The sequence below is a fragment of the Phasianus colchicus genome, chromosome 4, assembly GCF_987193195.1.
Source record: "Phasianus colchicus chromosome 4, bPhaCol1.hap1.1, whole genome shotgun sequence".
Taxonomy (NCBI): Eukaryota; Metazoa; Chordata; class Aves; order Galliformes; family Phasianidae; genus Phasianus; species Phasianus colchicus.
The window spans coordinates 2,077,310-2,101,566 of NC_143439.1; the positions used below are offsets into that span (position 1 = coordinate 2,077,310).

Here is a 24,257-nt window from a genome sequence, read left to right on the forward strand (position 1 = left end):
TGCATCTGCCACGCTTCCAGGGCCAGCATGGAAAAAACACTGCTTACAGTTCGTTTCAAGTCCTGCCCACTGTCATCTTCTTTCCTCCAAGAAAGCCACATTTGTTGTGTCACATAGCCTCAACATCAAAGTTTCACATGGAAACACATTTCCATATCTATCCAATCTCTACAGAGTTGGAGATGAGTGTAAGCAACCACATGAGCACATCACTGTGCAGCTACAGAGAACGATATCCAGTCAAGAGGAGACAATGAGCTCTTGGGGTGTTTTTACATGGTTGGTTGCTTTCATTTGTTTTTTTTGTCTCTGTGGGTTGTGTTGTTTTGGTTGGTTCCCCACACATACAATATTTCTTTTTTACCCCCTCCAAGCGGTCAGGTTTCTTGCTGTCTAGGACAATGAAAACAAGCCTTGTGGAAGCATGTAAGCCTTCTCAAGAGAAACTAAGAAACAGCTGTTAAATTTCACATTCTCTTTTGAGCCCTGATTTCACAGTGAAAACTCAGCATCCTGTTTTCCAAAGAAAGTAGGTGGCTGGTTTGGTTTCTTTTTCACAATAGAACCTGACCTGTTGGTTCTGGAGCTCCTCAAATGTGGGCAGTCAGACACACTACAGCTGCTGTGCTCCGGAAGAAAGCAAATTTCGTTTTGTAATAAAATACTGTCCATGGTCATTGTAAAGGTATAAAATGTGTGGCTTTAAATTCATTCTAGGATGGCTGTTGAGGAACCGTATCTGTTAGATACATGCACAGTCTATAGAGCTAGGGCAGAATCTTTCTGCAAAAAAGCCCTTGGAAGTTTGACAGTTATTGTGAACTACAATAACCTCACAAGGTTTTTCTATTCCTGCTGAAATACTGCTTTCACAGTGTTTAGGTTTTGATTCTCATGTTAAATGTTTGTGAACTCCGATGGTAAAATCCAGCTGCATTTCATGTACACATGCATACACATCAAGATAGGCTGCAACAAATCTGAGAATTCAGACTTTTCACATCACAGAAACAGAGAAAAATTCACAATAGCAAGAATGATAAAGCAGAAAACCTTCCAACGGTTACTCAAAACTATGAAGAATTTATACAGTAACACTAATGAAAATAGTCTCATCAAGCTCCACAGATCAATGGACATCTAAATGTCAAACCCAAGCACAGAGTCTGGCTAGAACCATTACAGTCAATGGGATAGTTGAAAAGACTGTACAAGTTCAGTATCCAGATCCAGACCTAAATGAACAGGAATAATAACACTGTAACAGCCAACAGAGAATCAATCATGATCAAATTAAGAGTAATGATGGATAAGAGGAACAAATGGCTGAGAAATCTTCTCCAGTTGCCTATTTTTACACCTTTTACCAGTTGAATGTTCCAGTGGGCAAGTTCCTTGAGTGGGCAAGGAATTTAGAATTAGGATTGCTAGGACAAAACTAAACTCGAAGTAGAGAATCATCATGGCCAGGAAAACAGAAGAAAATCTACGTTTTGGTATAACATAACATCAACAGAATAAGAAAAGTAGAATAGTTGACATAATAAGCTTTCATATTTTGAGAGGTTTGTGAACATGAGACAGCAGGAATGAAACAGACTGACCACCATTTTGGATAACACTGGTTGGGATTTATCAACTACACTGCAGAAAGACAAGACAAAAATAACCCAATAACACCAAAACAATCTTCGGTTGATTTAATTAGAAAAATCCTGCCATATACAAAAAAGCATCGTATCTGCATTTGTCATGTCAGTGTTACTAAGTGTTCCTGACTGCTTAAGCATGAAAAGGTAAATGTTGCAGACAAACACTGAAGCTTTAAGAATCTATTGCCATCTGTATTATTAAAAGCACATTTTTCACATGACCAGTTATTTAGCAGAAGAGCAAACAAGACACCGTTCTGGCTTATGCTATGAAAAATCGTACCATAGTTCTATTAAGCTGATGAATACTAGAACACAAAAGTTTGGCATGAACAAGTAAAAAGAAACAAGAACAAGTAAAAGTCTCTTTATATATTCAGAAATGCTGTTCTATCAAAATCAGCCCTCACAGTCCATATACCCATCAGTTTACTCTCGTGTCACAACATGAAGAAGGTGAAGCAGCCTGGCAGTACATGGAGCATGAAGGAGAATACCTTTTCAGACAGAATGTATGAGACAAACGTAATAATCTGAGATAGCTTCAGCTGCAAACCAAAGAAGGAAAATAAACTGCTTATGTGCTCGAAGCACAGAAACACTGCACACCTTGATAAAACATGAAAAATACGGAAGAAACAAAAAAGCCTGTGCAGAGAACTGAAAGCAATAAACTCCTACCCTGATTTCAGCACCACCAGTAACCCTGGAATCACTGAAAATATGCACAATGTTCCCAAGACAAAAATCTCTGTTGTGCATTACATTTTGCAAGGAGGTCTACAAAAACTGCCATGATGAGGAGAATGTGTCCTACTCCCACAAGCTCAGTAATTCCAGATGAGTTGTTTTTACTTCAGTGTCTGAGCAAATCCTACTTGCATTATCTTTTAAAGAAGTAGCAATACTACCACTTTAATTTTAGAAAATAATTTGACAAGAAGTGTAACAAATAAGTGTAACAAATAAGTGTAACAAGAAGTGGACAAATAGCTAATCTTGGTAGAGAGCATGCAGGTATCCAAAGGGAGTAAGTTGTTCTGGGTATATATGGAATGAAACAGGCTATCAGCTTAAAATCTAGTTCAAGAAAGGGCACTCTGAGCAGCAATAAAAACAAGCCAAAATGCACACTGTTTTATCAGCAGGTCCTCCATCTTTTTGCAACAAAGATGTTTACTGCATTAGAGGAAATCTCTTCCCTGAAACATTACACTTCTTTCTCACCCCAAAAGTGGAAAAAACCTTATTTTAGACCACAGTTTGTTACCCGATGGAAATTTGTATCAAACAGAAGTCTTACATACCTACATTCTGCACCATTTTTTAAATGACAAGAGCATACTGAGCACATGAAATGCATATAATTGTGATGCTTCCTAAAAGATGCTGCTGCAAGTTACAATCAGCTCCTGTCACACAGCAAGTTGTTTTCCTGCAGATGAGTTTCTATGTCAGTACATTTAATGACACGTAGCTTCACATCATTCCAAAACCGTGTGTGAAAATCTTTACTTCGTAACACAGCTTTTCTATGTGGGCATCTTTTGCTTCAACAGCAATCAGCTACATACAAAAGGAAAAGATCATTTTCCTCTGAAAGCTCTGGCAGTTTGCAGAACTCTACTTCATTCTATCTATGATGTAAGTGTCTCACAACAGTATTCATCCCACAGCTAAAATCCTATTTTTTTCAAATGTTTTAAGCACAGGAATTACATGTAGTTGCAACACAACTCACACAAACTCAAATACCCCACAGGACTCTTTTCAGAAACTATCCATCACATCTTTCTGTCTGCTCATTACTCTCTACTGTCCAAGAAGCCATGCTAACGACAAAATGCCTTTATTTTCTGGTTACTGCTGTTGCCAGCTTAATGTGTCAGTCTCATCTCTGTCTCCTTCCTGTACCTTAAGACTGTTTTTTATTTCCCACCAGTATATTCATTACAGGGGTCTTCTTTTTTCCACACTGGAATGAAGCTCAGTACCTGCTATAGGCTTCCTCAGCTCTGGGTTAGATTTGAACGCATAGAGAGAGAATTATAATGCTCCTGGAGAAAGAACATCACCAGGAATCATTTAATTTATGAGGAGCTTTAACATCTCAGAGACTCACAAGTCAATAAAAGTAATAAAGACATGACACATGAATAAGTCTGGGACTTAAATAAGTCCAGGGCAAAAATGTATAGATCTTCATAAACTGAAAAAAATAAGCAGAAACAGGTGCACTAAAGTAAGAAGACAGCATACTGTTGAAATGGGATGCTGTTGTGAGATGTGAAGGAGTACCTTCCTCATTTCTGTTGTCAGCAATGATGGCAACTAATGGGAATGAGAAGGCAGAGATGGCAGTTATGTATCTGAAAGTTAAAATGAAATTGGCATTCAGAATGGGAGGATTCGACGTGTATTTTTTAAAGAACTGACAAAACTACAAGCTTGCAGCCACAACTAATCTAGATGCTAACAAATCCATCTCTCCTAGAACACCAGAGACTGTGGTGTACAAAAGAAGAGCAAATTGATGTCGGCACTACATCATATCAGGCTTTTAGCAAAAAAATCACCTGGTAAGATACCAGAAGAAATAAAAACAAGGCGTCTTGAAACAGACAAGTAACAAATTGGTTACAAAGGCAACAAATAGGAGTGGAGCTCCTAAGGAGTGTATTGATAACCTTCATGTTAGACCTATTCATTAACTAGCGAAACAAGCAAATGAACATAAGCACTTCAATAATATTCACCATCTCATGAAACTGGAAAATCCCTGTCAATATAGATCAGAAGGTCCTTCGTAAGAAGAGCTAGAGGACTAAAGTAATAAAAATAGAATGACAATGCACGAGTTTGCATACCAACAAACTAATATTGTTCTACTGTAAACTCAGAACTTACTCATTGAAAGCTGCAGAAGAGAAAAAAATACAGAGTAGTGCGAGTCAAAGCAATTGGACTTAAAAAGAAGAGAAATGCAAACTGATTTAGGTGACATACTTCCAGTAAAGTACTAACATTGCTGTGCAAATAACCTGGCAAATCCCATTGGAAGAACACTGAGCACAGTCTGGGCACTCACTTTCAAGACAGCAGGGCACAGACAGAATGATGAGCAGAGCAATAAGCCTACTTGATAGATAAGACTTAAAAGAGTTTGACTTGTTGACATAAAAAGAGGCTAATCAGAGAAATGAGCATCAAGCTGTGCACCCAGTAACCTCAGCAATGCTTCAAAAATAGCCAAATGTTCAAAAAATAGCCAACATTTAGCGAATGCTTGTAGGCCTAAAAGATGGCCTTCTGCTATAAGCAGTTAGTAAAAATGGTGTCATACCATAGAGTGAAAATGCCTCAAACAGTGCATTTTAGGTGGCCTCTAATTAGATACAACAGAGGTGAAAAAACAGAACTATTTTCTAATGTGGTGGTTGAACAGCAGCGGGGGAAAACTCGTTTCCCATAACTGCAGTGCTCAGGAAATGCAACGCATGTCCTGATCTAACTCACAAATGTTAGCTTTAATCCTCAATTCAAACAACTTCAGACAAACCTTTCTGAAAATGAAAAGCTGTTAGCCTTTGACTGCCAGTTCTTTTCCCCTTCCAAAGATGCAGGCATAAATGGAGAACTTTTAAAAAAAAAAAAAGTAATTGCAGCTTAGTTCCATGAAATTCAAACCTTACTTCTTTAACTGCAAATCACAAATCTAAGAGATACAGGGTTTGAATGAAAAAAAGAACAGCCAGCTATCAGGACAAGATCATTACAAGTCTGCAGTGCTGCCAAAATTAATCCTGAAGACATCAACTTCAAAGACAGCTAAAAAAAGAAAAAAAGAAACAAGTTTCAGGATTCTGAGTTATATTTTAATAGCAACAAAAGGGAGTGAACGAACAAACAACAGAAGCCAAGTACATAGTTTAATCTTTTTTTCCTTCTGAAATCAGAACAAAATGTCCCCTCTTTGCTCCTTTAAAAATCATGCAAATGTACATCTAAAGGGAAAATTATTTTTGAAGTGGTGAGTGTGTTTTCAAATGGAACCTCTGGGCAAAATCATTATTCTAGAATCACTGGTGATGGAAGAACACAGAGTGTTAAAGTCTATGACATGAAGAAGTGCTGTGCTCTGGGAAAGCAGGTCATTTTTTCGATTGCAGTTTATTCATCCCTTCCTCCTACAACACCATGAATACAGCTCTCTCTCCCCTCCTTGGCAACACACAGATACACATTCAATAGCTTGGGATTTTCAAAATCCAGAGAACCTGAAAAGCCCCCGAAGTCCTGCCTGATTTCACCAAGTCTTGTGCTCTAAGCTGCGTGCAACAAAAGCCCCTTTGAAAAGTTCTTTCCAGCTCCACTGCCCCACATCTGCAGCCATGGGGCAGGAGGTTGCTGGACAGTTTTACCATAAGGAAGCACTTGGCACTTACTTTGCACAGGCTTACAAGACTCTGCAGAGCAGAGGCAGGCAAGAATTTTCAGGTTTGTCCATTTGTAAAAACCTTGTGTTGTGTGTAGAGGGCTAATGGGCATGCCAAAAAGCCCATCTATTCAACAGCACTTTCAGTAGAATGCACAGAACCAGCATTACCAAGGTGATCACTCTTGTCTCAAGGACCTTACTCTCTTCCATCCAAGAGCACATTAAGACAAATGAAAATTTAATGAACTTTGTGCTACAAAACATGCTTTATCGAGTCCATGCCCATGTAAGGGCACAACATCACTCCCACCTAGAAGTATCATTTTTATATGTCATCAAGCATTATACTGCTCGAAGTACCAAACTGAAGTCAATAAAATAGCTATCAATGTCCAAAGCAATAGTCTATGCAAAGATTAATAATGTTTTCCTAAATAAAAGTAATTAGGTGTCTGTATGTCTATGGAGAATGTTTAACACATAGCCGTGTGTTAAGATGGAAGTAGAGATGAAGATATCAGTACATTCATGCCTTTGATGATGGTCAATGACAAAACCTAGTTTCGTGCAAACGACAGGTCTGCTACCAAGGCAGTCACCCTGCGGAGAGGAGAAATGGCTCCAGTGAACTGCAACTGCTACGTCTGGCCATGAGTTCAGAATTCAGAGCAAAACACAACAGGAAAAACTGAATGTGTTCTGTAAAATCGTGGTTACTGAGGTTTCACGTATTAGTGAACAAATGACAGTGCAGCACATAAAGCAGCAGAGCTGAGTGCAGGAGTCTGCTGCAGTTTCTCTGATTGGCAACATACATCCAGCTCCTTGGACAATGAATTATACCATATGTGTGTATTTATGACTGTAAAGGAGAAAAACCACCAGGGCACACACAAGCTGTTTGTCTCACACGTTTAGTCAGACATTAGTTAAAAACTGCCCTTCCGGCCATCCCTTCCCCAGCACCAGATGTAGACACAAGGCAGTGGAAGTGTAGCAGACATAAGCACGACAAGCTAATTCCCTGCACAAAGTACAAAGGGGAGGAGGGAGAGAGGGGAAGGGGAGACAAAAACACTACACGGGAGTCCCACAAGGTCAGGGCAGGAGACTGAGACAGCTGTCAAGGCTGGAAGCCAGTACACTTGCTTTTATTATAGCAGATATTGTTATCACAGCAGCTCTGTTCTTAAAACGGCGCAGCCTGTGAGTGCAGGTAAATAGGTGTGACAGTGTCCTGAGATTTCAGTCACAGCAGTCAGACTTATTAGGGTCTGGCAGAAATGCAACACGTAAAGGAAAAGGAGGGAAAGAGATGCATCTCTAATGCCATGCTGTCAGGTGCAGAAGAAAAACCCACTTCTGCACAAAGCAGCATTTCAAAGGCCATAGATATATCAATGAGAAACTGGTAAACAGAGGAAAAGGGGTTGCAACAAAAGCATCTTCCCTTAGGATACAGCCTCCTTACTCTCCCTGTCAGATGGTGCCACAAAGGGTGAGGCTCTGTGGTGTCACTAACCCTGTTGTTAATGCCCTGCAGGACAAGCTTCCCCTGCACACATTGCACTGAGTCATGTAAAACTCCCAGGTGGGTTCTTAATCAGACTTGTGAATTTTAAAAAACAAACAAATGCATCATTCATGTTTTTTCAACGTGCAGTTTGTTTTCAAGAACGAACTGAGCAGCAAAACATACTAAATATAAGGGCTCACTCTGTAATGCATCAGTTTGCTGCACCTTAGGAGACAGAAAACTCATTTATTTCCCAATGCTTTAAAACCTTCCAGCAAAGGCTGAGCCAGCAATCAATGAAAATACATGTGGGTGATGAGCTGACATTCATATCTGATAAATATATATGGATAGACCATATCCAGCCATTTACAGCTCCCAATGCTGCACATTTGTCATGGTTTTATGACTTTTGGTTATTGGTATTGCACATCATAGCATCATGTAATGCACTGGGAGTTAAACTGTTAGTGCAGTTCTGGGTACCTGTCTCAGAAGAGAAGAAGAGCTACATACCCCAGCACACTTTGTGTTCGGAGAGGAGATAAAATCCCTGACAAAGCCACCTGATGTCTCTTTTCCCTTTTTGAGAGATTTTGTCAGGCTCTCCTCCCTGCTGCTCAACCCGACTATTCACGTTTTGTCTCAGCATTAGTGTAAAGCCTTCAGTTTTTTTCAGACACTCTTTCTCTTTTTTTTCTCTATTTATTAGCTGCAATTTTAATTGCATTATATTGTTATAGCGTGTTATCTTGCATTCCGATATCTTATTTACTAAATTAGTTTGCTTCTCCTCAGATCGTGGCTGCTGTTTTGTTTTGGGGCCCATCTCTCTACCCTTTATCCCTTATCCCTTTCTGGGGTGTGGATCTGTGGGTCCCTCCAACAGGCCAGTCACAGAACTGGGCCAAACCAGCCCATAAACCATTGACAACATCGTACAGATGTCACGTAGTTCTGGGCAGCCATGAAAACTCACTTTATTCCACAAAGCGACTATCATGTGTTGAGAAGTCACTGAATGGCTTCTGGAGAGCAAAGAAATATTTGCTGTGAATTAATAAAAAGTAACTGCTACTAAATCATATACCTAACAGATAAATGCCAATATGATAATTGCTGTCACACCCTATAAAACAGTAATGTGAATTGGATAAACAAATAAATAACTCTGCATTATAATTACAGGCTAGATGATCCATTTCTTTGCTGTAAATTTAGTTAATCCTGGCTTTTGGTCCCCCTACTGTCAATTACATTAGTATAAAAAGGTATCTTTCTGAGTCAACAAACAACATTTAAGTTTCCTCTGAAGCTGACTTCTTCAACAGGAATACAGTGAAGCCAGACCTGTTGATCTAAAGAAGCTAAAAGATGTGTCTTTTCCAGCTTCCTTCAGTCTCACTTCTAAGCAGTCAGCTTTTGCTCTTCACAGCCTACATGGCTGGCTTGATTTCTGATTCTAGTAACTGCAGCGTGAAGAAAACACTCAAAAACCAAATTCTGCAGAGAACCCCTTCTCCTCTTCCTCTTAATTTTCTTTTGCAGAAAGCAGAGAAAAACCTGAAGAATGGCTGTATGATAGAAAGACCTTTTGTAGATCCCTCTCCTTTGACGGTGCAACTGCAAGAATAAGCATCCTCTCTCAAACATGCCAAGAACTTTAAAAACCCTCAAAAAGGAAGCATCCTTCTGACAGGCATTACAGCTTTAAATGCTGCTCTCTAAAAAGCCACAGGCCTTTCCCTAATCGTGGAGCAATTCCCAGTGCACCTAAGTTACCTTTCAGAGCTTTAAACAAAACCTTTATTTGCTGTCGCTGTGTTCACAAATGCCTCACAATCTCACCATCAGAAAGACTGTTATTTTTAAAGCAAGGGAACAGAGCTCTAAGCAGTGAGTTAAAGCAGCCTTCTTAATGGACCCACAAAGTGCAAGTTGTCCTAACAGCAGAACGCCTGTAGGCCTTTATCATTTGACAGATAAGACATGTTTTTTCTCCTCCTCTCCTCTGGCAGAGATCGCTATAAAGTCAATAAACACATTTTCTAATGAACTATAGAAGAAAATGAATTTAGAAACAAAACCCACGAAAAGCTGCTAATGTGACTGTCACTAATTCATGACAATTTATGTTCTCTTCAAGATGCCATTAATGTAATGCACTGCACTTTTCACAAGAACTCACCTGCAGAATAACGTGAGGCATGCTTACATAAGTACCTCCTGAGCTCCAGCACAGATCTGCAGCAAGAGCATGCTTCACCTACATCCCAACATGCACAGAGAGCATCATCTGGTGTAACACAAAACAAACACCTGCACTAAGTCTGAAGTAGGATTTCACTTGAAAGCTGCCACAGGCACTGAACCTCTTTCTAATTCTAAGCTCTGCACAGCCCCCTAAGGGAGAAATACTCATGTATTCAGGAGTATATGGAGGATGCCTTTCAGTATCTAAAAGGGGGCTGTAAGAAGGAAGGAACAGACTCTTCAGCAGGGTCTGCTGTGACAAGGAGAAATGGCTTCAAACTAAAAAAGGAGATTTAGGTTGGATATAAGGAAGAAGTTTCTTACAGTGAGAGCGATGAGGCACTGGGATGGGTTGCCAGGGATGCCCCGTCCCTGGAGACATCCAAGCTTAGACTGGCCAGGGCTCTGAGCATTCTGATCTAGCTTTAGGTGTCCCTGTTCTTTGCAGAGGAGTTGAACCAGATGGCCTTCAATGGTCCCTTCCAACTCAAACTCATAATTCCATGATTCCATAAGAGACAGAACTAGCACTTCTCTGCCTTACCAAGATAAAAGGCACAGCCCAAGGAAGAGGTGCCAACCTGACATGCTGGGTTACTGCCATCTGCACTGAGTTTTAGGCTGCTGCCTGAAAGAGAGACCAAGACAACAGAGTGCAACTTCAGCCAAAAGATGGAAAGTCCTGACACACCTGGCAAGTCAGTACTGTGCGACACAATGTACTAGGCAGACCCATTTCAGTGAGCATGGGGACAATCACCTAAAAAGCTTGAAAATGAAATTGTTAATGAAAATGCAACCTGTGTTATCAAGGCAGTCCAATGGCAAAGTGTTATTCCTCAATTCCCTGCATTAGACGTAGGAAAGTGGCTCACAAGGAGACAACTGGTCACACGCATTGCTCTGAGCCCACAGAGGTGCAGTGCTCACAGAGGCACACACCATCATGTGCCAAACCCAGTTCCAGCTGCCAGGCTTTGGTGATGCAGTCACTGCATCAGCACGGTTCTAACTTGACCAGTGCAAAAATAAATAAGCAAATAAATGAAACCACTCTTGTTTTGGGAGATACAGATTGACACTTTCTGGGCAATCCCTGTACTGGGAGGCAGACTCTTGTCAGCAATCCTGTGGCTATGAGTGGAGCAGAGCAGCCCCTGCAACAGCCGCTGACAGCCCCGCGTCCCCGAAGTGCAAAGCCGTTCATTCCTCCCGGATTCCTCCAAGCGGCTTCCTATAGAAAGGGAGAACTTGGCAAAAGACGGGATGAAAGGCAGGTTGCGGCACCTTGTAAACGCACTGCACGGGACGCTATGCACATGGCAGGAGGAGGAGTGTGATGAAGATAGCCACCGAGGGAGAAAAGCTTTCCCCGTTTCAGCACCACGCGGGGCCCCGGCGTCAAACGCGACGCCCTTCAACCGTTCGGGGCCCGACGGCCGCCGGAGCTGCGCTCCGACCCCGGCACGAGGGCCATCCATCCCCGCGCCCCCGCCCCGCCGCGGGCTCACCTGCAGCGGGCAGCGGCCGGGCGCGGCGTGCTCGGGCAGACGGCCGAGGTAGACGCGGCGCTGGAAGCGGGGCTCGTTGTCGTTGTCGTCCCGCACGCGGACGCTGAGGCGGCACCAGGAGGAGCGCGGCGGGCGGCCGCCGTCCCGGGCCACCACGCGCAGCTCCAGCGCGGCGCGGCGCTCGCGGTCCAGGCGCCCGCGGGTGCTGACGGCGCCGCTCCGCGCGTCGATGCGCAGCAGCGCCAGCGCGCCGGGCTCTCCCTCCAGCGCGTAGCGTACTTCGGCGTTGGGCGAGCCGGGCTCGTCGCCGTCCGAGGCGCTGAGGCGCAGCACGGCCGTGCCGGGAGCGGCTGCCTCCGAGACGGCGGCACGATAGTGGGCCCGCGCGAAAGCGGGCGTCTCGTCGTTCACGTCGGCGACGCGCAGCAGCAGCGCCCGCTCGGCAGAGAGCGGCGGGGCGCCGCCGTCGCGGGCCACCAGGCGCAGCGCGTAGAGCTCGCGGCGCTCGCGGTCCAGCGGCGCCGCCACGCACAGGAAGAAAACGCCGGCGGCCGCTGGGCGCAGCGCGAAGGCGCCGTCCCCGCCGCGCAGGGCCAGCACCGCGCCGGCACCGCCGTCCGCCTCGTCGGCGTCCGACACGGAGACGCGAGCCACGTAGGCGCCGAGCCGCGCTGCCTCGGAGACGCGCGGGCCTCCGCTCTCGGTCAGGAAGAGAAGGCGGATGGCGGGCGCGTTGTCGTTCACGTCCAGCACGGCCACGGACACCAGCGCCGACGACACCTCGGGCTGCGCGCCGCCGTCCCTCGCCTCCACCACCACGCGGTGCAGCGCCCGCGCCTCGCGGTCCAGCGGCCGGCGCAGCCGCAGCACCCCGCTGAGCGCTCCCACCGCGAAAAAGCCGCCGGGGTCGCTCAGCCTCCGGTTGATGGCGTAGCGCACGCGGCCGTTGGCGCCCAGGTCGGGGTCGGTGGCGCGCAGACGGCACACGGCGGTGCCCGGCGCCGCGTTTTCGGGCAGCCGCGCGCTGTACTCGGCGCGGCCGAAGACGGGCGCGTTGTCGTTCTCGTCCAGCACTCGCACGGCCACGCGCAGGCGGCCGCGGCGCGGCGGGCTGCCGCCGTCCCACGCCTCCAGCAGCAGCCGGTGCTCGGCCGCCCGCTCGCGGTCCAGTCGCCGCAGCAGCACCAGCTCCGGCAGGCCGGGCGCGGAGCCCCCCGCCGGGCGACCGCAGCGCAGCGCGAAGAGCGGAGGCTCTCCCGGCGCGCCGCCCGCCTCCAGCAGCGCGTAGCCCTGCGTGCCGAAGCGCCCGGCGTCGGGGTCTTTGGCGGGCGGCAGGCGGAAGGCGCTGCCGGGCGGGCTGAGCTCCGACACGTCGAGCCGCAGGCTGCCCCGCGGGAAGCGCGGCGGGTGGTCGTTGGCGTCGGCCACCGTGATCTCCACCCGTACCACGTCGCCACGCAGCGTGGCCGCCGCGAAGCTGTAGCGCGCCCGGCGCTCCCTGTCCAGACGTCGCGCCGTGCGGATCTCGCCGGTATCGGGCCGCACCTGAAAATCGGCCAGCAGCGCCGACTCGCCGCCGCCTTCCGACAGCAGGAAGCCGCCCGGCGGCCCCGCACCCGCCGGCAGCCCCGCGCTGATGTCGCCCACCAGCGTCCCCGCCGGCAGCTCCTCGGCCACCGCCAGCGTCAGGTTGTACACCGGCCCCGCGCCCGCCGCCGCCCCGCACAGCCACAGCGGCAGCAGCAGCAACGCGAGCCCCGGCGGCGCGACCCGGGACCCGCTCCGGCACCCGACGGCACGCCGCCGCGCCATGATCCCGGCCCGAGCGGCTGCTCCCCGAGCCGCGCCGCCGGCGCCTACGAGCTCCGAGCTGGGAGCTCCGAGAGCTGCGAGGGGCGGGCGGGGCAGGGAGGTGCCTCGCCGCCACCGCCTCGCAGCCCCCGCCCCGCCGGGGCCGCCGACCCTCGCGTCACCGCCCACCCGGGGCCGGAGGCTGCTCTCGGGGGTGCGGGGTTCTCGGGAGCGGCAGGGGCTGGGGCGCGGCTGCCCCCGGGAGAGAGCGTGAATGGGACGAGGATCCGCGAGGATGAGGGGGGGGTGGCTGCGCTCTGCGAGCGGCTTCCTCGCCTTAATGTTGCTGCCCGTTGCTCACGCTGTAGCCTCGCGTGGGATCAGCGCTCAGTGTGGCAGGGAAGCGTGCGCCGGAAAGAAGCTCCAAGTGGAAACTTGTACCGGCTTCAGTGAGACAACAAATTCCTTCCTTTTTCACTACTCCTGACTCCCATATCTAATAGGAAATGGTGTACGGATGGATTTGTGTATTTTCAGTGATACCGAGAATACACAGCATCATGTAAGTGCTAATCAGCAGACATCCATTCTGCCCCGATTGCTAAACGCAGTACGTAACAGCCCTCGCTCCTGCTGTTCCTACCGCACCTTCACCAAAGAGAGTTTCACTTTCCAACTGTCCTCAGGGAAAATACACTGGTGCTGCTGCAGGCAAGTAAAAACGTGGCAAAGCACAGAGTGGTAGACCTTCTGCTCTTGGTCTCCTCCGGAAGGAATGGGGATGCTCAGGGGATCAGCACCAGGCATAGATCCTCATAATGCTGGGTCTGAGTGGCTCCTGCAGAGCCGGGGCTGGGCCAAACCCCAGGTCAGGTCTTTCTAGGCACAGAGCAATGTTCTGAGGAAGCCTCTCAGTATTTATTTATATACTATGATAATTACAAGTGTAGGAGCTAGAAGGAGACTCTGAAGCCCTTGACATTGAGAAAAGCCATTGAGAAAACACATGGATCCTCCCCAAGTCACAGCTGTTCATGATGAAAATGCCTGAACTCCATTGAATCACAGCGAGTCCAGAAAAACAACCATGTCCCATGCAGCCTGTGCAGTCACTAGGAAAAGATGCAAATCACGTTCAATCCCACACATTTACTAAACACAACTTGCTGCTGCCAAGCTCAGGCACTGCCTCAGGAGCAAAGCTCTGTGTTCAGGACAGCGTATATGGAAAAAGTAGGAGGGACTGAGTTGGCTGATGTCTGGCAGTGCAAACTGACAGCCAGGCATCCCTAACTTCAGTAAGGCATATTACATCCAGCAACGCCATGTCAAACCCTCCTCAGCCGCAGCATGTTATCAGAAATGCCACATCTTTGGGGCAGAACAGAGCTGTGAGCCTGAGCCTTACCTTGTAGCTGCTCTTCCACCTCCTCTGTCCCTCTGCTTTCTCTGAGCCATTTATTTTTCTCTCTGTTCCCTACTTCAGCTTTTTCTCTCTCTCTTGTTCATGATCTCTCTCCTTTTCTTCCACAAATGACAAACAGAAATCCCTAGATCTTAAGATGTTTGCAGTCTCCTTGATACACCGAGCCAGCCATACTGTTCTTGGTAACACGCTGAGCTTCATGAAAAGGAGAAGCAGCATCAGGTAGGATGAGGACTGGTACGCTCTTTGCTGCATAAGGAACTGGCTGTAGGGCCAGGCCCAGAGAGTGGTGGTGAATGGAGCTAAATGCAGCTGGCGACCTGTCACAAGTGGTGTTCCCCAGGGGTCGGTGCTGGGGCCTGTCCTCTTCAAGATCTTTATTGATGACCTGGATGAGGGCACTGAGTGCACCCTCAGTAAGTTTGCAGATGACACCAAGTTGGCTGGAAGTGTGGATCTGCCTGGGGGTAGCGAGGCCCTGCAGAGGGATCTGGACAGGCTGGAGAGCTGGGCTGAAGCAATGGGATGAGGTTCAACAAGGCTGCATAGAGGAAATGGACCTGGGGGTATTGGTCAATGCTTGGATGAACATGAGCCAGCAGTGTGCCCAGGTGGCCAAGAAGGCCAATGGCATCCTGGCTTGCATCAGGAATGGTGCTGCCAGCAGGAGCAGGGAAGTGATTGTCCCCCTGTACTCAGCTCTCGTGAGGCTGCACCTCGAGTGCTGTGTCCAGTTTTGGGCCCCTCACTGTGGGCTGCCAGGGAGGTGGTGGAGTCACCAACCCTGGAGGTGTTCAAGAAACATTTACACGTTGTGTTAAGGGATATGGTCTAGTGAGAACTATTGGTGATAGATGGATGATTATACTGGATTATGTTGTAGGTCTTTTCCAACCTTGGTGATTCTATGATTCTATGACAGGAGCTACCCCAGCAGCATTACCCTAAAGGAAAGGTGCTAAGTTTTAGTGCACCAGCTGCATTCCAGCTCACTGGTGTGGTGATGACACTTGGTGGCTTCTTTGACCATAACATCACAGAATGGCTTGGGTTGGAAGAGACCCCAAAGCCCACCCAGCCAGCTCAGGATGCCTATGGCCCCATCCAGCCTGGCCTTGAGCACCTCCAGGGATATTTCCAAACATGGCAGACAGATCTCAGAAGGGACATCTGCCTGCTGTCCCACCAGCAAGGCTTGATGCAGGAGTTCAGCCTGGAGTATGCAGTCCATGGAGAAAGCATCAGCTCCACACAGCACCAGGTATTTCATTATTTGTAGTTTCCCAGGCAAACATATAGTGCAACACCTCTTTGAAGGAGTGCCAGCTGCACAACATATTTGCTGGGGACTTCTATAATAGTCACAGGGACTATAACATAAAGCTATGTGTGGGACTGCCCTCAAGTACAGCCATCCAAATAAGATTATGCAGACTGATATCCCAGAGGAGCTATGGATGCCCCATCTCTGGAACTGTTGATGGCCAGACTGCATGAGGCCCTGGGCAGCCTGGTGTAGTACCAGATCTGGAGGTTGGTGGCCCTGCCTGTAGCAGGGAACTTGGATACTGATGATCCTTGGGGTCCCTTCCAACCCAAGCCAATCTATGATTCTATGACAGGTGTTCATTCAGACTTTGGTATTCTATTAATTCATATACATATGGACTTCTATATATTTAGTTTATAAGCTTATCCACAGATTTTATTATTTTAGCAATAAGAGTTATCCAAAACCCCTATTTTTGATTTCTCTTCACTTCCTCATATGTTTGCAATACAGATCACACCAAACACCTTGAAAAGTAATCTTTAAAATAAAAGCAAAGCTGCTTTCCTTTGCTCTTATTCTGACAAACCGGTGCAGATTTGAATTTCCCTCTGAGATGGAGCAGAACTCACCCCATGGGGCCAGGCACAATCACTCCTGAAGCCAGCAGTTAAAAAGTCAGCAGAGTTCAGCCTGCAAACACCTTCAAGCTGTAGGGATGACTGTGACAGGATACTGTGAGTAGGATGCATTTTCTGCCACTTAGAGCTTTCGATCAAGATTAGATGTCTAACAGAGAGGTTCCCTTTCAACCACAACTTACAGGGCTTCAGACAGGAACTACCAATTTGATAGAGGGCATTCTCAGCTACAAAACTCTCTTTTTCAACATAGGCACCACCATTAGCTCTGCATTTTCACCAGCAATGAGCAAGAGCCTGCATGCCATGACTGTAAAATCTGCAGTAGCAGAGGTGACCCCCTGTTGCTGTTGCCACTGCTGAAACACATCACCCACCTTTATCTGCCCACTGTGCAGGTGCCTGGACCCATGTGCTGTCGGGCACACGATGTTACCAAGCACCACACTGTGAAGCTGACACCCTCTGGAAGCCAGAGAGCAGTGGATGTTTGCATAGCTTTCTGCAGCAGGTTTGTTTTTGCTGGCAGCTGGGAGTAAAGTGCTGGTGAGCAGTGCTGGTGGAGCACCTCAGAGGTTTGGCCAGGCACCCATTTTCACTGTGTGAGAAAACACATTTGTGCAAATCCTAATTCATGGATCATGTTTGTTTGAAAATAAGCCAACACCAAACACTGGTGACATAAACTGATTGTCTGTTTTAATGTAAGGCATACAACAGCATCTGAAAGCAGTTTTCTTCAACCTTCATTGGCCACTTCATGTCTGTAGGGAGAAATCTTATTTTTATGTTGCTTTCAGCAGCTTACACAAGGTCTTCTTCCTTTTTTACAGAGTTCATCTTTACAGAATCTTTATGAGGCTGAAAAGTTTTGTTATCACCATCCCATACTGGGGAGTGCATGCAAATGTTAAATCATTCATTTATAGAGCACACGTACATCAGGCAAAGGAAAGGGAACCCTGAGGCAATGCCAACCCTGCTTTCAGCTGGTGAGGGTCACAGCCCTGAGGTAGCAGGCCTAGAGGCAGGTGAAGGACCAGACAAGCACAACTAAGCCCTGAGATATTCACCTGCCGACTTTATTACCTATTCATGGGTTGTAAAGCATATGTCATTCAGCAGTGGGTACAGGGACTAGCACTTGCATTTCAGAATGAACAAGGATAGGAAAGAAGATCTGCACTAGCCCTTAAGTGATAAACTTTGGTATCATATTTAGAGGGAAAAGGAAGACTGCTAGGCATCTGCAAAAGCAAAGCAGTACTTCTAAAACCGTATCCATACGAGTACAGTAGCAAGAAAATAGGGCAAGACTGAACTGACAGAGCTGTCTGTGTGCCCAGCTCACCATTTGTTCCTGGCTGATTTGGCTGCCTCAATTCTGATTTCCAGTGTCAGGGGCTCCACAGCTGCTTCTTTCAAAATAACACAGAACATCACTCTGCTGATGGCAATATTGGGCAAATTAAACTGGATTCCTAAACCTGCTCCTCTGAAGAGGTTGTGCCACGGGGGACATCCCCTCCCAGTGCCAGGGTCCTGTGCCTCAGCCATATCCTACAGCTGGGGCAGCGCTTTGGGGATTAGACAAACACACCTATTTCTAAATAACATTTTTTTCCTAACGAGTTACTGTCCTTTCTTAGCACATCAAAAAGAATTGTTAATGTGCTTTTTCAGTAACACAGATAGGAGACTCTTAAGAGGAATTTTAAAATGGGTATGTGGAGCACAGTACTCACCAGACAGGAAATTCAGGATGTAGAGAAATCTGGTGCTTCCCTGACTTTGGACCATGCTCAGGGCATCCTGAAGAAATGGTGGGTCCATGTATCTCCACCATTGGGTTGGAACAACTTGGTAGAATCATAGAATTGTTAAGGTTGGAAATGGCTTCTAAGATATTTAGTTCAGCTGTTCACCTGCCTTCAATACTGCGCAGTAAGCCATGTCTCTAAGTACCATATCCACACAATTCTTGAACACCCCCAGGGACAGTGACTACCACCAGCCTGTGCCAGTGCATCATTGCTCTTTCTGAGAAGAAGTTTTTCCTAACATCCAACCTGAACCTCCCCACTGCATATCAAGGCCATTCCCTCTCATCTTATCGCTGTTACCTGGGAGAAGAGGCAAACCTGACCAACACCCTGCCCCTGGCCCCTGCCTCCCCACCCCTGACCACTACCTTCACCATTTCTACAATGGAAGTGCAAAGGCAAATAATTGTGCAGGACAGATTATTTTATCCCCACAATCTGGGTGTTTTCATCTTGGGCTCGATCTTCAGTTTATCACCATAGAGTGGCAAGGAAGGTGGAGGTGACCATGGGACCCACTGGGGCTGCCACTGTGTTTCTAGGGCTGGGAGCAGCTCGCAACCTCCTCACTGATGCTACAGAAAACAACACACATGCAAGTGCCCCGTGAGGCTAGCTATAGGGTCTCTCTCAGGCTCAACTCTCAGTTTACACCCATACTAAAAAAACATATAGCCAGCATGAGCTCATGACACAGTGATCTCTCTCTGAGCGCTCATTCTGGCACGTGCACTTGGAACAGCCTGTGTTTTCTCTGCAGCTCAGTTGTGTGATATTTCACCTCACTCTTCATCAGGAACCAGGAGGGGTCCGTGTTACGAGGGAAAGAGAGAAATAAAAGTGGTTTTAATTTAACACGCATTTCTTTTATGAGAAGGCTTTTAAAATGACAGCCACAGTTTTTATTTTCATACACAATGAAATTCTTTGATTAATGCATTCTCTGTAAGGGGAAGAGTTCAGGTCTGTATTTTCTCCTTTCCTCCTCTCTCTGTCACAAAAGAACTGCTTTTGGTTGTTGACACAGGCTGTCAGGGCTCTACTGTCCTAAACTGACTGTCGGCAGTGAATGGGAAGGTAAAATGAATTAATCTATATAGAAATAACACTTTGCATTTTTGAAAAGAGCCTTTCGTTTGCAAGTCCTAATGCTCTTTGCAGATGTGGATGAGTTGGGCTTTGCAGCAATCCTGTTGGGAGTGGAGAGCAGCATGCACACTTTGTTCCCCAGCCCAGAAGGCACCTGACGTGTCCGAGCTCAGACAAAATGCTCCCAAGTCAGATCCCCCCAGATCAATCATAGGATTTCCTCTGACTTCAAAGGTGTTCCGAACTAACAGAAAGAGAAAACAATTCATGACCCTCAAATCTCTCTTCTAATTACTATCTTAAGCTACTTCCTTCCATTTTAGAGCAGACTTAAACCAGAGCATCATCCAAATCGTGATCATTTGTTATAAGACAATACAAGAGAACCTGTGTTTGCTAATATTTTCCAGAAAATAAGCACACTGCAAAGACAGATCGTAGCACTTTGTGGCCAAGGAGCTGAAGTATCCCCATAGGCTTTTTATCCCTGAGCACAGAACTGCTTATATGGAATGCTTTATTTACTGCAACAATTTTTGTGCCGTTGCTGCAGATTAATTGCCTGACAAGGCTATAGCAGAAGCATCAGTTGGAAGCTAGGATTCAGGAGTGTACCAGGGAAATGAAAAAAATGTGGACTGAGAGTTGCATATTACCCAGCAGATGTGAGTCTCTTGTCATGAAAAATTTAATTTTCTCATCAGTATAAAAGACATCCTTTCAATCACATAAAGTAACAGCCAGGTAGTCATAACTGTAAATAGACTTGGAAATACAGACTGGTTTCAATCACTTGGAAGTAAATAACCCTTGCTGGGAGCTGGTCATACCACTGTTATGCTCCGGAAAATCAAACTTGCTTACTTGCACACAAACCTCTCAAACAGCCCTATTGCTTCCAGCCCTGAGCTGGACAGCCCGTTTTTCAGCCAAGGCTTAGAAGTTCTGCACTCTGCAGTCAGCAGTGTTACCAGCACTTTCTCCCAGTTGGTTTCTTATAACCATAGAATGGCTTGGGTTGGAGAAGACCTTGAAAATTACATCTAGTTCTAATATCTGTGTGTCACAGAGTTCTCTTTAGATCTTTGACAGGAGACAGCAGGTGCCTGAAAGAAAAAAAATAAAAGAGAGAGGAAAAAAAAAAAAAGTGTTAATGGTTTAGTGCCAGTCCTGCCCAGCCCTGTGACCAATGAGGCAGGAGACTCAGGGACCTGCACCCCGAGGGAGGGGAAAAGGAGGAAGGGTAGGGAGGTAGTAGATGAACAAACAAACAAACAAACAAACAGAAAAACAGCAGCAGCAATGATATGAGGAGATTTACTAAATATGATCCCAGAATGCAAGGGTACACAATACAACACTGGGCCAGGACAGGACAAGCTCTGTCAGCTTGCTGGAATTGCTCTGGCCAAAACCAACGTGTTCAATTCAAGACACAAGGTAGCCAAAACAGGCTGTAGAGCACAGCAACAGCATGCTCTCAGGGGATAAAGCAGCCCATGATCTCCATGAGTACTGTTTTCCCCGTCAGATGGAAGGTAGTCTTTGTAGGGAAGATGTTGAATGAACTTTCTGCAGGGGAGAAGATGACCTGGATGGAAAAACAAGATCTGTCTCCAGAAGGATTCATCAGAATCTTCCACCCAGAAACAGACAGGTCCCCCCTACTCCACCACTACCCCAAAAAGTTGTCCTGGCTATAAATGCTGCCCTGAGCATTCAGAAATGCAGCCAGAATGGGACTGGAAATCCAACCATGTCTTTGGATTGTAGACTCAGAACTATATAAATCTGAGGTAGAAGTGGCAAGACATTCTCTTTGTTTTCTCCTCAACACCCGTTCAGCATCACCTCAGCTCCATTTAGACTCACCTTCAGGCATTTTCTTCCCATCTGTGCTCTTTTCTCAATTAAGCTCTGTGCAATGCTCCTGCTGATGGATTATACAAAAGGGGAATACAAAATAAAGTATGTAGTGTTAATGTAGTAAAGGCTCTCCAACCTGTATCTTTTCAAGAACCCCTGTATAAGCAACAAAGATTGCTCCCTGTAAGGTAGAAAAGAAAAGCCTTTATATATTCTCTACAGGGATTGCTTTAGTTCATTTACGAATTATCATAACATAAAAACATGTGTAAAGGATATTGGCTGGCTTGACTGGAGTCAATGGCAAATCTCCCATTTATAGTAATGGGAGAGGATCTCATCCCCTCAGTTCCTAAACAAACCTCTTTCACCTACATTTCTTCAGATATTCAGAGTGCCTATTAGGCAGATGCTCTGTATTTGCTCTACAGCTGAAGAGTGACATTCTTTTACCTAAAAAACCCTGTCTTCTCTCCCCACCAGAAAACAGACCTGAAATAGCTTCTTTAGAAAGTAATACCATATTGTCAGGGTTTGTACTGTACTAATTGGGGCTTGGCATAATCGAGTGAGCTTACTGCCTGCTAGCCCTCCTGTTAATAATGTATAACAGCATGGTTTGAACCTGTCCTTTGCTTTTCACCCATACATGCGTCTGTGTCCAATTTCAGAGACATTAAACTGTGGAACAAGGAATAAACTGTAAAAGAGAGCGTTAAGGAAAGGGAAACATACTGAAATTCCTCTCAACAAGTAAAATAGTAAACCTAGATCCAAAGCAGCCAGTTGCTGTGGGGAGTTTTTACATCCCGTAGTTCAGATGGTTGTTTTGTGCTGTTTGATGTCGGTCAGTAAGAAAGCACATGGACTGCACCTCAGTCAGTAGATTGATATTTATTTGACTATTTTGAGAGAAAAGGTGAGGACAGAAAATAAGAAAGTGCTTCAAGCAGGCTTCAAGCGTTCAGGCTGAAAAAATAATAATCTCAGTTTGTCATTTTCTGAGCTGGGGAAGAACGTGAAAGAAAACAGCAAGACGTGAATGTTGCTAGAGCATTTAAAAAGGCATGGAAACATCCCATCCCAGCACTCCCAGCTTGCCATTTCCCGTCAGCCTCATCTAAGCTATGATTAACTGACTGAAACTGAATATACTTTGAAAAATGAGACCACTCAGTATGGTGGAGAACAACTGTCCCCTGCTATTACTGTTATTAGAGCAGCTTCAGGACAGAGCCATTTGGAATTTGCTGCGAGGGGCTTATGACCAAAACCATTGGCAGAAAAAAAGACATTCTAGAAAGTGCAGCCAGGAAGACAATGTAACTCTTTAATTTCCCTGCAGGGGTATGTCAGACTGCATTTATTGACCTGTGGGCTATGAGGCAAGGCTTATCTGTTGGCTTCCATCTTTGCAAAGGGGAAGAAACAGGAAATGGAGGGTCTTGATAGAGGAAGCTTGGAAGTTTGTAAGGCTTGATCTATGGTCCAACTTCTGTAGTGTGACTGTAGGACTCAAACAACACACGAAAAATCTCACTTCGGTGTTATTTCTCAATATTCACTCTTTTCTGCACTCTGATTTTTTAAAAATACATGAAAAGAGTGTAAGGAAACCGTCTGAGAGGGATATTTAAAACAGCTACAACAAAACAAACCCAGAAGGAGAATACTGCTTCTAACCAGAGTGGTCAGATTGGATGATCTTAATTGTCTTCCCAACCTTAATGATTCTATGATTCTCTCCTTGCTCTTCTCACAATTCAACAATTTATCAGACTACTGAAGGAATGTGTAATTTTTTTTTTTTTTCATTTAAAATGCAGTATTTAAGAATAATGCAAAAGAAACTCAACACGTCAACTGAGGCAACTAATGGAAAACAAATGCATGGCTCCAATGAGCCAGATAATCAAAGGCAATACTTTTTAATCTTTTTCCAGGTGAAGTCTCAGGGACATCACTTTTATCCTATCTTGCTTAATGCCAATTTTGTTCTCCATCTCTTGAGGGAGAAAAGTGGCCTTACATGAACTGCATGTGAGAATGTGCAGGAAAACCTTCCAAAAAGAATATATATATATATATAAAAAAAAAAAAAAAAAAAAAAAAAAAAGATGAAGTTTCCTATTCCTAGCAAAATGCATTGTCCATACTGGAATATTCCTAAATTCTACCACATATGACTTAGGCCCTGTCTACACCAGAGGAATGCACCACATTAAAAAATGTGTGAGCTGACATGCCTTACAACCAGGGCAGTGTGAGAACATTACCCTGAGATAGGGATGTCAGCAGCTGTGTTATTCTAATGGCTCTTTATGGTAAATTGTGAGATGCCCCCAGGTATACATAATCATCATCAGTTTTGTTTTTCACATAAGTCTTGCCTCTTCCAGTACTGCTACCAGTTACCAGCATGGCTGAGCTGCCTCAGCTCAAACCAGCTGAGAACAAACCATTTAGAGAACAGCACATGCCCATTTATGGCCCAAGCCTTCATTTTCTTCTTCTCTGCCCTCTTCTGTTATCTTTTTGAATAGAAGGACAACATTCAGACTTGCTTCTTCGAAAAGTAGATGCAGATTGTATTCTGAAGAACAGAAAATTCCTGTTTCCTAATTATGACCATTGTTGATTGCATCCTCTCCATCATTTTTTTGTTTTGTTTTTATAACAGCAGATATCATGCTATTGCAAAGCCTTGTATGTGTCCTGGGATATCCTGAAGGCTGCATTTTGAAGACAGTTTGCAAGTTCTGTCCAATTTTGTAACCTGCATTACCTGCAATACCAAATATTTTCACTATAGTATTCATAGCAAATATTTATGGGGTTTAAGAAATTAAGGATAAGTGAAAGTAGGGTATGAAAAATTAGAGACCTTTCCAGCAAAGGAGGACAGCCTCTGAGAGCAGTTTCCCCCCACAAAACACCACCACCATATGGCTGAGCCACTGCATTGCAGCAAGGTGAACAAC

At 45.8% G+C, this 24,257-nt stretch overlaps 1 protein-coding gene across 1 annotated transcript in view; it reads right to left on the minus strand.

The window, feature by feature from the left end:
- DCHS2 (dachsous cadherin-related 2) overlaps positions 1 to 13,182 on the minus strand; it is a 95,703-nt gene extending 82,521 nt beyond the window's left edge. Inside the window, 1 exon segment of the mRNA XM_090140049.1 lies at positions 11,371 to 13,182. Within this exon segment, the coding sequence (XP_089996175.1) occupies positions 11,371 to 13,182 (1,812 nt within the window).
- Between the last annotated feature and the right edge of the window lie 11,075 nt (positions 13,183 to 24,257).